The following is a 13,170-nucleotide window of genomic DNA, read 5'->3' as shown; positions in this document are numbered from 1 at the left end:
AGCTGCATGTGAACAGCCCGGTTCTGCAGTCACTCGAGCCAGGTTAGTGCTTCACCGCTGTCAGAGCAGGGGTGAGCCCTTCTCTTCTCTGTGTTCCCCAGGCCAGGGTTCAGGTGACTCCAGGCTTTCTAACACGGTCTCGGAGCAGACAGGGATTCATTTTGACTGAAATTGTGGGCAACTTTTACAGGAATTAAAGCAGTTGGAAAAACAGTCTGAATACAGTCACGAGGCCTGAACACAGCCAGAAAAGGACCTTTCCCTTCTTTCCACAGCTAGAGGGAGGTTACACAGTATGTAACAAGAAACCACTCTTCTAGCGGGCATAAGCATCCTACCTTTAATCCTTTTAGTCTATGACAAATGTGGCATTTTAGTTTTATTATTTAATTACTGTTACAATTGGAGAAGGAAGTAAAAATGAACAGAACATTTCAGAAATGAACAGGATCCGAGTCTGACGAATTTGCTATAGTTACACCTCACATTTTTGAGCCTTCTGTTTGTTGAAGTTGCTCAATAACGCAACTAAACACATTGGAAGTTGCTGTTTTTAACCTACATGGAGTGCTGTGAAAAATCCTTCACTGCCTTTCTCAGATTCCAGGATCAAACGCAGAGCAGCAGCTCCCGTGCCCGGGCACGGCCGTCCCTGGAAGAGCCGTTACCTCCTGCTCGCCCCATGCGCAGGCCCAAAGGGCTGTCGGGGCCGCTCGCCTCCCCTCTAGGGAGGCACAGACAAGGGAGGTGGCCCCCAACACTCAACCTGTACAGAAACCTCTGAATGGTTTCCTTGATGAATTGGAGAGAACACACAACTAGGGTTTCCAATAGTTTGTTGGTAACATTTTTATTTTTATTGTCCATGAAAAGCTGTGTGGCTTCAGTTGGATACAGCTATTAGACTTACCCGTACCTAACACACACAGCATACTTTAAAAATAACATGGTTTAAAATGGATGAAATAGTAATTTTGAAAACAAAATAGTTTATAGCACTAAAGAGTCACAGTGCAATCAATGGTTTAATCCAACAACTACATTTATATATAATATTTAAAGAACATAAATATTCATTAAATTCACTACCACATGAAAATAAGAGCTTCACATTCTCCCACACTTTTTAAAGAACAGAGGACAAAGTGACAGACAGTTCCTAGACAGACTGCTCCGCTTCACAAATACCTCTCTTGCTTAAGGGATTGGACATTACCTTAGCTATCACCATGGGAATGTATGCTGCAACTAATCTAGACGTTTCCCCATAAATTTTAAAGCATTTATAATCACAACACCCCTTCCCACCCACTCCCAGATTATATTTAGTGAACATGCACTAATAGTCTATACAATGCAACATTTCACCAGAAAGTAATGAATAAACTAATGAAAAACTGCTCCCCCTCCCCTTTGTGTTGTTGTCTTTCAGTTTCATGGCACAATTCCAAAAGCCAAGTGTTAAGAAGGTTTTCAAAGAAGCCTGTCTCATTTTTATATAGGGATAAAAATTGATGGGGGAACATCAGTCAAAATGGACAGGTATTTACAAGTGCTGGACTTGATGGACAGCGGTCATGGAAGGGAAGGCTCCTTCCCAAGAAAATTCCCAAGAGTCTGAATATTCGCATAGCACCTGTCGAAACCTTGGTCTAACTGCAGGGAAAACAGTGAAGGAGCAATACTCTGCGGTTGAAAGGTTATTACTTCTCACCTATTACATCAAACTTTTTTTGCTCCTAGCTTCAGCTGCAAAGAGCCGCAGGTCATCAGTCATCAGCAGAGGGAATCTCCCGGTGCCTGTTTCCCTTAAGACAGAATGCTAATAGGTGGAGCAACCCCCATTCCGTGAAAGCAAGGTCCAGGGCGAGGGAAGAGGAGTTTAACATGCACACAAACAACAGCTACGGGACTGCACACAGTGGCCTACTGCCAAGTTTAAAAACTTCAACCAAATTTAAGACACTAAATGGTAAACGTTGTCAAGTACTAAAATTTTCTTTCAAAGTGCTAAACCACATTTGTTAAAGCTATGGCAAAAACAAAACAAAACAGAAAACTTAGAGCAGCTTGTGGTTGAAGTGCTCCCTACTCAACCTGAAGCCCAGTTAAGCTCTCAGTTAGGGTGGCACAAATTCTGTAAGTCAAAAGTATTTGCACATTTTAATACATCACTGTGTTGGAATTGACAGCATTTGCTTTAAAAAGTTTCCAAAACAGTGCTTCACAGAAAGTTCTGATACATTCACAATAAAAGTCTCTGCTATGACAGGGAACATAGGAGAACTGTAAACTATCAGAAGACTTTACTCAGTGCTTATGAGGACAGGATAACTCTGCAAGGGGGGGCCAAATCAGGAATTGCAGCGTACACTAAGATTGGGATATTTTACAGGGGGGCAGGTCCTTTTGGGGATGGGGAGTGCTTTAACTGAATTATTTCTTAAAAAAAAAAAATAGCAAACAAACCATGAACCACCTTACACAGAAGTATTAAGCCCAGTAAGCAGCATGGTTTAAAGTGTCTGTTTTCTCACTATAGCCATATTTGTTCACAACAGAATGACTGAATAATAAATCCCTTTTTTTTTTTCCTCGAGGGAGTCAGATTACCTCTATCTGCAAGACTATCAGAAATCAATTCTCTACCATCTTTTATATGGATAACCATTAGCAAATTACAACATTTAACACATTCCTTGGCATATGTTACTATTGAATAGACTTCATCAGCCATTCAATGCTCAGTACTTCACAGAGGCTACTATAATTGTGTCAAATGTATTAGAAATCCAGATTTACCTGGACTAAATTAAGACATTCCAAACTGGAACACTTGTTCAGTTATCATGCATTGGGAACAAAAGAGCATGGCAAGCAATGGAATGTACTGGAGAAGGTCATTGAGTCTCCTAGGGAAAAACAAAACTAAAACAAAGTCTAAATTAAATACAACCAGAATACTGTCTAATCATATTAACAGGTAAACTGAGAGAACCCGAAGACATCACACGTACTGTCCATGAAAATAATGGTGGTGCCTTCTCTGAATATTAAAGAAACCATAATTATAAAAAGAGTTAGTCCCCAGTCAGTGTTCCTGCACAGCTTATTTATGCTCCTTGGTTGGTGCATAGTACAGTTCCATGGGTTTATTCACTTTCCAGTACTTCTCACTGACCAGTTCCAAGGAAAATGAGCCATTTAGTACCTAGAAAAGAACACCAAAACAGAAGTGAAGAATCTTAACACCTTGCACACACAGTAGCAACGGGTACATGAGTTGGAGCAATGCATAGACTGAATAATAAAAAAAAGTCACTAATGGTAGCTAGGAAGTGCTGTTAGCTAATGACTTGTCAAAAAACAGTAACACAAGCTACTCTGAACTCCTACCAAACTCGCTAAAATGTAAAGTAAATTGGGTGAAAATCAGGTTTTTTTTCTTCCGCCTGAAGAATAAAGTGAGAGGGAGACATCTGTTTACCACAGAAGCATCTGCTTTTCCTTAAGGGCAATCAGTAGCCATGCTTGAAACTGCAAAGATTGTTGCTATGAAGGACCTAAGCATCTAGTTGCAGCGGAGTGTCCATTGCTACTTCCCCACCCAGCTCTGAGCTCAATCTCATTGAGAGAGTGTCACATCACTTTATCTGTTCTAAATATATATTGTATATACACTAAATAGATAATATATCCTGCCCTAAATATATATGCACAGCAGCTGTTTCATACTGGGATATTAGATATATACAGGAAAAATGGAGAAACACTTATGATTTGCACTTGCTTATTCTCAGAAGTGCTGTCTCCATTTGGGCATGAAGCAAGATTTTTAAGTGAAATAATGTTTCTCCACTTGTAATTGAAAAAGAAAAAAAAAAAAAAAAAAAAAAAAGGTTGGTCTTCACCTGGCATAGGTCAGCTAGTAGCTGCTGCCATCACTAGATTTTACTCCAAATAATATTTGTGCCTCCCTCCTTTTCTACTAAGGGATCTTTTGCTAGATACATTTCCAACAAAGCAATTGATATTTCTAAACATGCAGTAAGCTGGCATTGTGAACACCGTCACTGGGTCAGCTCAAGAAGAGTGCAGCTGACCTGGTTTGAATCCCAGTGGTGTCACACACACAGTGGTACTGCAGCTGGGCGCTGCCCGCGGCAGAGGCGCTGCTCACCGTGAACTGCCCGGCGGCGGTGGCGATGTAGATGGTGTACTGCTTCTCGCTGGCCGTGTCCAGGTTCATCTGGTTCGATTCTCCTTTGCTTCGAAGCTCCTCCAAGGCCAGCCTCACAGCGAGGTACTTGGACAAGTGATCCACAGTGGCATTGCCTGAGGTCTTTATGTATCTGCAACAACAAGCACAAAGGTAACCAAAGACAGCTGAGTTGCGGGTGAAGGAAAGGAATTTGGAACACGCTGCCTCCCAGATACTAACCATCAACTGTGAAAAGGCCTGTAAAGAAAGTTCACAGGAGCAGCACTAGGTGTTTTAACTCAAAATGTGCAACAAGTTATCAAATTATGCTGTTCCAAAGAGTCTTTCCATCTTCCCGACACTTCTGCCACAGGCCCTTGTGCTATTTGTAGAGAAAAGATAGCACTGTCCTGTCACCTGCTTGGAATGAGAAAACTAATAACAGGTTGTCAAGAGTTTTTGAGAAGTACTCGCAGCTGCTCAAATCTTCTGAGCAGAGATACAATCTGACGTTCCTGGACGGAAAGTCACAGTGGGGAGAGCTACACATGCCACACGATCCCCGTGCCTGCTCCTTGCTGTAGTTAATCTCTTCTTTCCCCAATTCATTACACAAGAATTAAGGAGTCTGACACACAAATGCATGCTGGAGGCCTCTCCCAGAGGCTTTGTCTTTGGCCTTGAAAACAAGCCAGAATTCCCTCACAATTCCCAGCCAAGAAAAGCTGGTTGAGGCTTAAAATATATTTATAGGCACTACAGAGAGATGTCTCCTCAGGAAAGAAAGTCAGAAAGAGATCTGAGGAAACTCCTCATGACTGCTCCTTGCTGCAATCCATTACTTGCAGTCTGTGCTTGAATTCGATCATGAAAAGAAACGCCAGGTAAAGCTTCAGCCTGCAAACCACGCTGACACAGAGCTGCTCCAAAAGGTGCTCAGGAAAATATGCAAGCTTTATTTATGCCCACAGGATCTTACAGCAAGTAGAAGGGTCTTATAACATATCATCTTCCTCGTAGCTACCCAGAACCATGATGCGGGAAAACCTTAGAAACATCTCGATCTGTGATCAAAGGCTTAAAACAAACGGTTATTGTTACATTATTTTTTATAGCACTGGAGCAATACCATCCACCTGAACTGAAACTGATCGTAACAAATTGATTTCAAAAGCCCTCAGAAGTGACAGATAGAAAAGAGGAGTGACAGCAGAAAATTACAGCATAATCCATGCAGAGAAACAAAAGTCATTTACCGCGTCTGTGCACTATCGTCGTTCTCCATGAGGGTAGGATGAGGCCTGAAGACCAGTTCTATTTCACTAGCACCATCCATTACAGGATCTATTGCCACAGTTGTGTTGTTATTGTCCAGTTCTAGCCCAGAATCATCTGATGTTTTGGTCCTCTTATTGCTCGGCCCTGCCTCCTGATTGCTGTGCGTCGAGGCATTGCTGCAGTGCGAACTGTCACCGTTATCCTCTGCGCCGCTGCCGTTCTCAATCTGTTGTTTCTTGCCCCTCTGCAACCTGATCAGATATAGGTAGAAACAAGTGTCAACTCAAGTTCTGGCATTATGTGCTTTTATTTGCATGAAATAATATTTAGGAACAGGATTCATTGCATCTATTACCAAAGACATGTTACCTATGTTTTGGTAATGCTAAAACTGAAATCTGCTGTCTACATGTGGCTGCAACAGAGCTGCCAGAACGCAATATGCAGGTTTCTATTGTTAGACACGGATAAAAAATTACTTTAGCACCGTTTGGAGGAGCAAAGAGAAGCCCCTGAATATTCTGGAGATGTGGCACACTTCCAACGTGGTACGTCTGAGAAGGTTACAAGAAGGTACACGAGATAGGTTGCATACCTGTTCATAGCCTGAATCTTTAGTCCTTCCTCGATGCTGTGACTTAAAGCTTGCTGGTTATTGTGTTTGCTGATTCTTGCCAGCACTCGCTCCTGATGAGCTTCGTATTCATCACGGCTTGGGTAAATCTTACTGATGAGAGCATCAAAGTTGGGATCTGGTCTCAGGGATCTCTTTGAAACCAGCTTTTTACGACATGTGGGACATTCTTTGTTGCTAGGTATGAGCAAGAAGAGAGAAAACACATAACTCTAGCAATTACCAAAGTCAGCCCTAACACTACAGCCCTCGGACAGAGCAATCACCATGACTTGATACCTGGAGTACATCTAGAATGGGGCTTCCAGCTCTTGGCTGATCAGGCAGATCAAGATATTTCTTCAGTGGGGAGGAGGTCTCAGGACCTTAAACCTCATTAGGGGCTTTATGGTTGGTCATATCCCTCTAATGACAAGACTACTGACAGTGTGTGTGACCTCTGAGCACAGGTAATCATGCACAGGTGCCATCATGAGAAAGACACTTACATCGCTGATCTAATTTCTGCCAGTTATTTCATAGTTTTACTGCCTTCAGGAAAATATATTCTTGTAATTGAAGAACACAAGAAAAATGATTTGAGCTTTAGTTAAGCCATGAAGCAGGACTGCTGCTGAAAGGTCCCACCTCGTTTACTATGCCCAAGTGAACTGTGCTCTGTTCTTGACAAAAACGTTCTTGTAACAGGGAAAGAAAAAATGAGGGAAATCAAAAATGTTACTGACAAAAAATGAGCCTCTTTTACCTGGAAGGACCAAGATGTGACTAGGGGTCCTACGCACGCACAAACTTGCAGTGCGCTGGCGCCTAGCGCTTACACAGCAACACCCAGGGCTCGAGGGCTTCCTTGATCGCTTCTACATCCCACGGGAAACCCCTTCCCTCTGTCAGGACGTTCACGTACCCGCTCCTGAGGGCTGTAATGATGCAGTCGGCGCAGAAGCGGTGCAAACATTCTTTTGTTGTCATTGTGTTTTTCAACATGTCCAAGCAAATGGGGCACATCAGCTCACTGTGCAGGCTCCTGGGTGACACCACTATTTCCAAGCCATCGGTTATTGCTTCCTAGTGCAAAAATCAAAAGGTCTTTCATGAAACTCTAATTTTCTTTCCAAGACTGCACTTTTTGCTACTCTTTTTAAAAGAAACATGGTACTGAGACAAAACAAGACACATGCACAGCCACCTCGAGCACACACATAGATTTTTCAGAATTTTTTTACCTGCGGTGTTCTTTGCAATTCATATAAACTAAGCTCCCAAGTTTTGCTTAAAGGTTGCGTCCCATTTGTCTGCACGGCTTGAGACATGGCTGGGGACAAAAAGAGACACAAGTTACAACCTACCTCTTAATAAAATGGACAACCAAAATGGCCACACACACTCACACAGAACCTTTAACTAAACACATTTCCTAGAAGCACTTTTTTCCCCCTCTTTTTTTTTTTTCCCCTGAAAGTACAGCACTAGGGTTTTCCAATCACAAGTTCAGAGAATCCTAAAAGATAACATAAAAGAGAGCCCAGTTTTCCTAAGCAGTTCCCCACCGGGCTCCATCCCCTCTCTGGGTACTCTCCATGAGTAACGCTCTGCGCCCGCTCCAGGGACGGCGATAGGACAGGGACCTCCCTCAAATCAATCATTATGGCCATATGGAAGGAGATGCAATCAATGCCTTGCATTTAATAGCATATAATTAGGCAACTATGCTGACATCTAGAAATGCAATTTGCTGAAATCTCCAAATTCAAAGATATTTTGGAAATGAAACATGGATGCCACAACAATCAGTGTTACATGGAAGCTTTACTATCAGTTTGCATCCCCTTAGGCTCTTTTTTTTAAATACATGTCTTAAAGGAAAACATCCTTATGCTCTTTTTTTTCAGCTAAAAAGCAGATTTAGTTCTAATAGCATCTTACTTAAATTTTCAGACTTTTTCCACTTTGCAAATGAAGAAGACAGGATTCTTTCTTCAAAGCTCACACATACTGGCATTGGGAATAAAGTTAAGACAGATGCACGCTGTGAGTCTTTTTCATCAATAGATTTTGAGGAAACTCCTAACACACCATTTACCATTACTGCTTTTGTTTTTGAAAACCTTTATCACTTTTCTGTACTCTCTCTACATAAAAGGCAGCCAGTCCTATGACAGTATGGAACTTTTTTAGACCCTGTTTTTAAAAGCAAGAGCGCACATAACCTCATGGAAAGTCTGAACTGGAGGGCGTACATAGGGGGAAAGCCACGTCTGTGCAGGCGGATCAAACCTCTTCCTGTCAGAGCCACTGCCAAGCACCACTCGTACGAGTAACGCTGCAGCCAGAGGGGCACCAGCGGCAGTCACTGGAACATACACGTTGCAAGGACCCCTGCAATCCACACCAATGGACAAGACTGGATATTCTTTATAGATTAATACAATAACATTTTCTCATCCGTTGACTCTGTTCCCTAAGCAACTTCCACAGAACAGACACATCAACAAAACCTCCCCATTTTATAACAGGGAAGAGAAGGGACACAAGCTAATGGCAACTGAAGTGTCGTTTGTCTGGTCACTTCATACCTTTTACAGAGAATAACTGGAAAAGGAGACCAGGAGACAGCTAATGATTTTCATGCTCTAAAAATCATGAATTTTTGGCTACCCAGGATGTTTCTCAAGAGCTCTTTGCTTTGCCAAAGCATAATTTGGAAGACAGGCGGGGGGGAGAGAGGGAGAGAGACAGGGAGAGAAGGTAAAACAAACTTCGCTATTCTTAAAATTTCAGAAATAGTTTTGACTTTTTTTTTTTTTTACTGATTTTATATAACTCCCTGACTAGAGCTGGGAGATGAGCCCCACATCCCTTCATTGGAAAGAGTGGCTCTTGGAGCCTGATACCTCGGAAAACAGGGACAGGGCTTATGCAATCTTGCTCTTTGTGCTCATCCTTCTGTAAAGTGTCACCCCAAACAAACTTGAGGATGAGTGGCTGGGTTTTAAAGGCAGAGCAACAAAATGGTCTTGTTCCTGGAGCTCTGGAAAACAGGCAGACAGTTATAGAGGGGAAGAGGGGGAAAAAAAAAAAAAAAAGGGCGATGTGAAAAATGCCATCAGAGAAGCCACACTGACCTCCTGCCAGCTCGCAGAGCTGGGAACTCGTGCAGGGAAGTCCCAACCACCTGTGAGAAAACACTCCAGGGCAGCAGCATTCTCACTTGTCACAAGCCAAACAGACACTGCAAATCCTTACACTCAAATACACCTTTTTTGCTCAAACGAGCCCTGAGTCACAGCATGTTGGGCATTCACATGTGTCATGCTCGAAACCAGGAAGTAAAAACAAAATCCAAGTGGGAACGAGCGCCTTTCAGCGCGCTCGGAGCTGCAGTGCGCCCAGCTGGGGCTGCAAGGGAGCCAAAGAAAGAGCCGAGCGGCAGCGGCCGGCCCTGCTTCCCAACCTCCCCGCTCTCCTGCCTTTCCAGAGGTCTGCAACTCAGCTTCCCCAGCGTATCATCGCTTCTTAGCCCGCTTTATCAAAACGACAAGATCTGTCGGTGGTCAAAATTTAAGAGGGTGCTTGGAACTAACCTTGAAGCTGGTCCTGGGGGTTTTCCACCAGATGACATTGGGAGATCCTTTGCAACATGAAGTTTTTCTTTCATGAGATGCTTTGTAGCACCTATTTGTGCCTGGACAGAGGCCAGAGTGCAAGTGCAGGAGCCCTGGTGCCAGCAGCCCCAGAGACCAAAATGAGCAGGGGCAGAACAGCCCCGCACACCTGGAGAAATAACCCCCGCACACGGCTCGGGTGCAGCCAGCGCTGCTCTGCCTGCTGTTTAACTCAGGACACCACCATGATTTACGATACTTCCATTCAAAATACTCGTTTGAGGGGGAAAAAAATAAATGCACCACGCACAAATATCAAGCACATAAACATAAACAATCTCTTGCTCCAAAGATAAAAGGATAAATATTTGACTTAAAATAGTAAGACATTTAGCCTTCTATTTGATATACCAATTGCAACAGTATCTTAACCCTTCTGATTTCTGAAGGACTCTATTAAAATCAGGCATCACGGTGGAGTTACTCTGGAAACTTAATAGGATTAGGGGCTTACGTTTTTACTCACTCTGATTCTGTAACTGCTGTTAGCGACAAACTGTCTGTTTGGACAAAATATTCAATTCAATTCAGTCCGACAGTTCAATTAATTCCCATTAAAATATTATGAATTTTATGTTTATTTTCTACTCATTTCTGGCTAGGAGCTTTATTTGAAGAAACAAAAAAGTATTTCTAGAAAGACACAGCTTTTCAAGGAATTAATCTTCACTGCAGTTCATTGGCAACCCAGATGCTTTTATGTTCAGTTGATGGATTTTTGAAAATACTCTTAAAAACAAAAATCAATTTTAAAGAATTTATGTATAAAGATGTTCCTTTTTTATTTCCTGAAGCTTTTTCCTTTCTTAGTGTCTCCAAATCCCTTAGAGACAAAGTTCTGGCCTGGAGGTAATTTTGCTCCCACCTCTGAAAGCAGATGCTCAGTGATTCTGAACAAGCATGGCACCAAATGTGCCCATGTCCCACTTCTCTTTTTGATACGGATTGTCACCAGCCTTCCAGTTGTCTCCCCCAGGAATATATATTGCACTCGCTCTAACTATAGCTCAGGAGGATGCTTTCATTTCTTTGTTACCATTCTTTGTCCTCTCAGTATCAAGTTTCAATGTCACAATGTCCCTTAATGGGGAGGTTCTTGCTTTTTAGTACTTGCAAATTGAATTCACTATTGTGCTAGCTGGGTGGATGGGCATCTTTCCTGCACACAGGTAGTGCCCCTCCACGCTGGCCACAGAGCCACGCTCCCGAGGTGCCGTTGGCGACACATCCGCAGGATGGGCCCTCTGCGCAGCGCCGGGGCCGTCTCGGACGGCCAAGGAGCCGCACACGCTGCGGCGTCCGTCTTGCGGTCGGTCACTAAAACGGAGCCGACGCTTGAGGAACTGGAGCTGCGAACTCAAACCCACGGCCAAACGCTGCACAACAGCTGCAAGAGATGCCAGAAGCACAACAAGAAAGTGCCAAGACAAAATACGTACGCGCATCCACACTGTCAATTTATAAGAGTCCAACAGAAAAATTTATAGCAACTGTGTATGTGATAAGTTTGTAATATCTTACTATATGTGTGCAGTGATTCAGCCAGCAGCTTAGGACAAACAGTCAACCATTTAGTAACAATTATACTGTGATTTTTTCACTTGTAACAAATACTGTTTAAAATTTAGTAATTCGATGTTACCCACAAACTACTATTAGATTCATAACCCTTTTGACAGCACTTTCTTTCTTTTAAATTTCTCCTCAATGTGTTCTCAGAAATATAATTCTTCTGATAGTGGCTAAAGCTACTTCTGGCCTGAATTTGCAAAGGCCGAACTGATACTATCTGCTTAATACTAGAGTTTCTTCTACACACATGCAGTTATATAACATGTTTAATTAAAAAAAAAAAAAAAAAAAGCACTTTCTTTGGATATTTTCTTAGAGCTTGAGAATAAATCAATAGCAAAATCCAGAACTAGGCTTTCTTGCTTACAATTAAAACTTAACATATAAGCTCCAAAATACCATTAAAATATTGTCAAAGAATAATTTTTGTCTCCTGCACATGCATTTTAATTGAGCAACAGCAAGTATAACTGCCTTTACTTTTGCCATCTACTAAAAGCAGCCTTAAGATCTTAAAAGTATCTGCCAGAATTTAAAATTTGCAACTGTTATAAATAGAGCTGTAAGCTAGTTTGGGACCAGCATTCGATCTGTAAATTCAAGGGGATCAGAGGATCAAAAGGCACCTCCAGATCACAGAAAGAATTGCAGAGTAGTTTCAGCTGCTATCGCAGAGTGTCTAACAGGTACAGTACAATTTCAGAAGATAGACATTATCAGTTAATAATCAACAGTAATGTAAGTGGGCTCCTTTCTAAATGCCTATAATACTTTAAATGAGTGGTTGTCACTTTTTCTAAATACTTTTGTACACATTAATTAGGGCTCTATCAGCTGTGAAGCACAATCAAAACAAATTAACAGGGTATTCAAGATGCTAAATTAATACAAACTATGGAGCCGAAACTTCAAATAGCAATTACGTGCCCCAAAAGTCACAGATAACAAATTACAACAGCTTACACAGTGCTTTCCACCCCTAGATACCACATCAGCCTGCAGCCAACCCCATCCCTGCACTCTGCTCGCGCGGCAGAGACTCGAGATCAGAAAAGCGAGGGAAAAGGAGACAACTCAAATTTCCCCCAAAAAGCCAGTAAAACTGAACAGTCCTGAGGCGCCCGAGCAACTTGCAGCACTGCCGGGAAATAACATCACAGAGAAGAAGTTCTACCGCTATGATTGTCCCTCTCAATCATACTCGTTCTGAAATTTTAGTTTTCTTGAAAACTAGCCCAAACCTCTCTCTTCCCCATAACCTACCCTGAAAGCTTAAAGAGCATTTTTCTTCAACATAAAAAAATCCCTCCTGGCAAACCCACCCCCACCACCTGCCACCATCACTGTGAAACCTGCAGCAGGTAGGTTCACCTCCATGTGACATCTGATGGAGGGGGGAAGAAAATACTGGTATTTCTGAAAATCACCAGCTCCCTCGATGCGTGGCCTTTCAGTTTCCTCGGGGTATTTATCCTGCTGAGGCCGTTGAGCCCGGTGCCCTCGGGGCGGTTAACGGCTCCTCACGGTTTCCTGGCAGGGGAACGAATCGAGCCGCCGACGGCAGCGGCACTTCCAGCGCAGCTGCCGAACTGCTCGCCCCGGCCCTGGGGAACACTGGTGCTTCACCGCCGCGAGCCCAATGCGTGCTCAGCGCGTCCATGCCTACGGAAACCGCCGTGACCCCAGAGAAACGGCGAGGAACACTAATAAAAGTGACCAAAACCAGAGCCACAAATACTCTGCCATTGTTAAGGCCGCTGGGATTCTTTTAGACAATGTGATTTTAAGTCAATGCTTTGCTGCAGATTCATAGAGGTGTAAGC

General features: G+C 42.9%; 1 protein-coding gene across 1 annotated transcript; it reads right to left on the bottom strand.

The window, feature by feature from the left end:
• Positions 1-2,755: 2,755 nt before the first annotated feature.
• RNF2 (ring finger protein 2) lies at positions 2,756-7,425 on the bottom strand. The gene is made up of 6 exons (XM_010213372.2): positions 7,337-7,425; positions 7,018-7,178; positions 6,075-6,290; positions 5,458-5,730; positions 4,181-4,352; positions 2,756-3,211 (listed from the first exon to the last, which is right to left on the bottom strand). Exons 1-6 carry the CDS (start codon positions 7,421-7,423, stop codon positions 3,110-3,112), a joined length of 1,011 nt encoding a protein of 336 aa, XP_010211674.1. The 5' UTR covers positions 7,424-7,425; the 3' UTR covers positions 2,756-3,109.
• Positions 7,426-13,170: the final 5,745 nt, after the last annotated feature.

The sequence above is a fragment of the Tinamus guttatus genome, unplaced genomic scaffold (genome assembly GCF_059628265.1).
Source record: "Tinamus guttatus ecotype Peru unplaced genomic scaffold, ASM5962826v1 Tinamus_guttatus_pri_ptg000211l, whole genome shotgun sequence".
In the NCBI taxonomy this organism is placed as follows: Eukaryota; Metazoa; Chordata; class Aves; order Tinamiformes; family Tinamidae; genus Tinamus; species Tinamus guttatus.
Note: the sequence above shows the minus strand (reverse complement) of the source record. Positions and strands in the feature narration are given on the sequence as shown.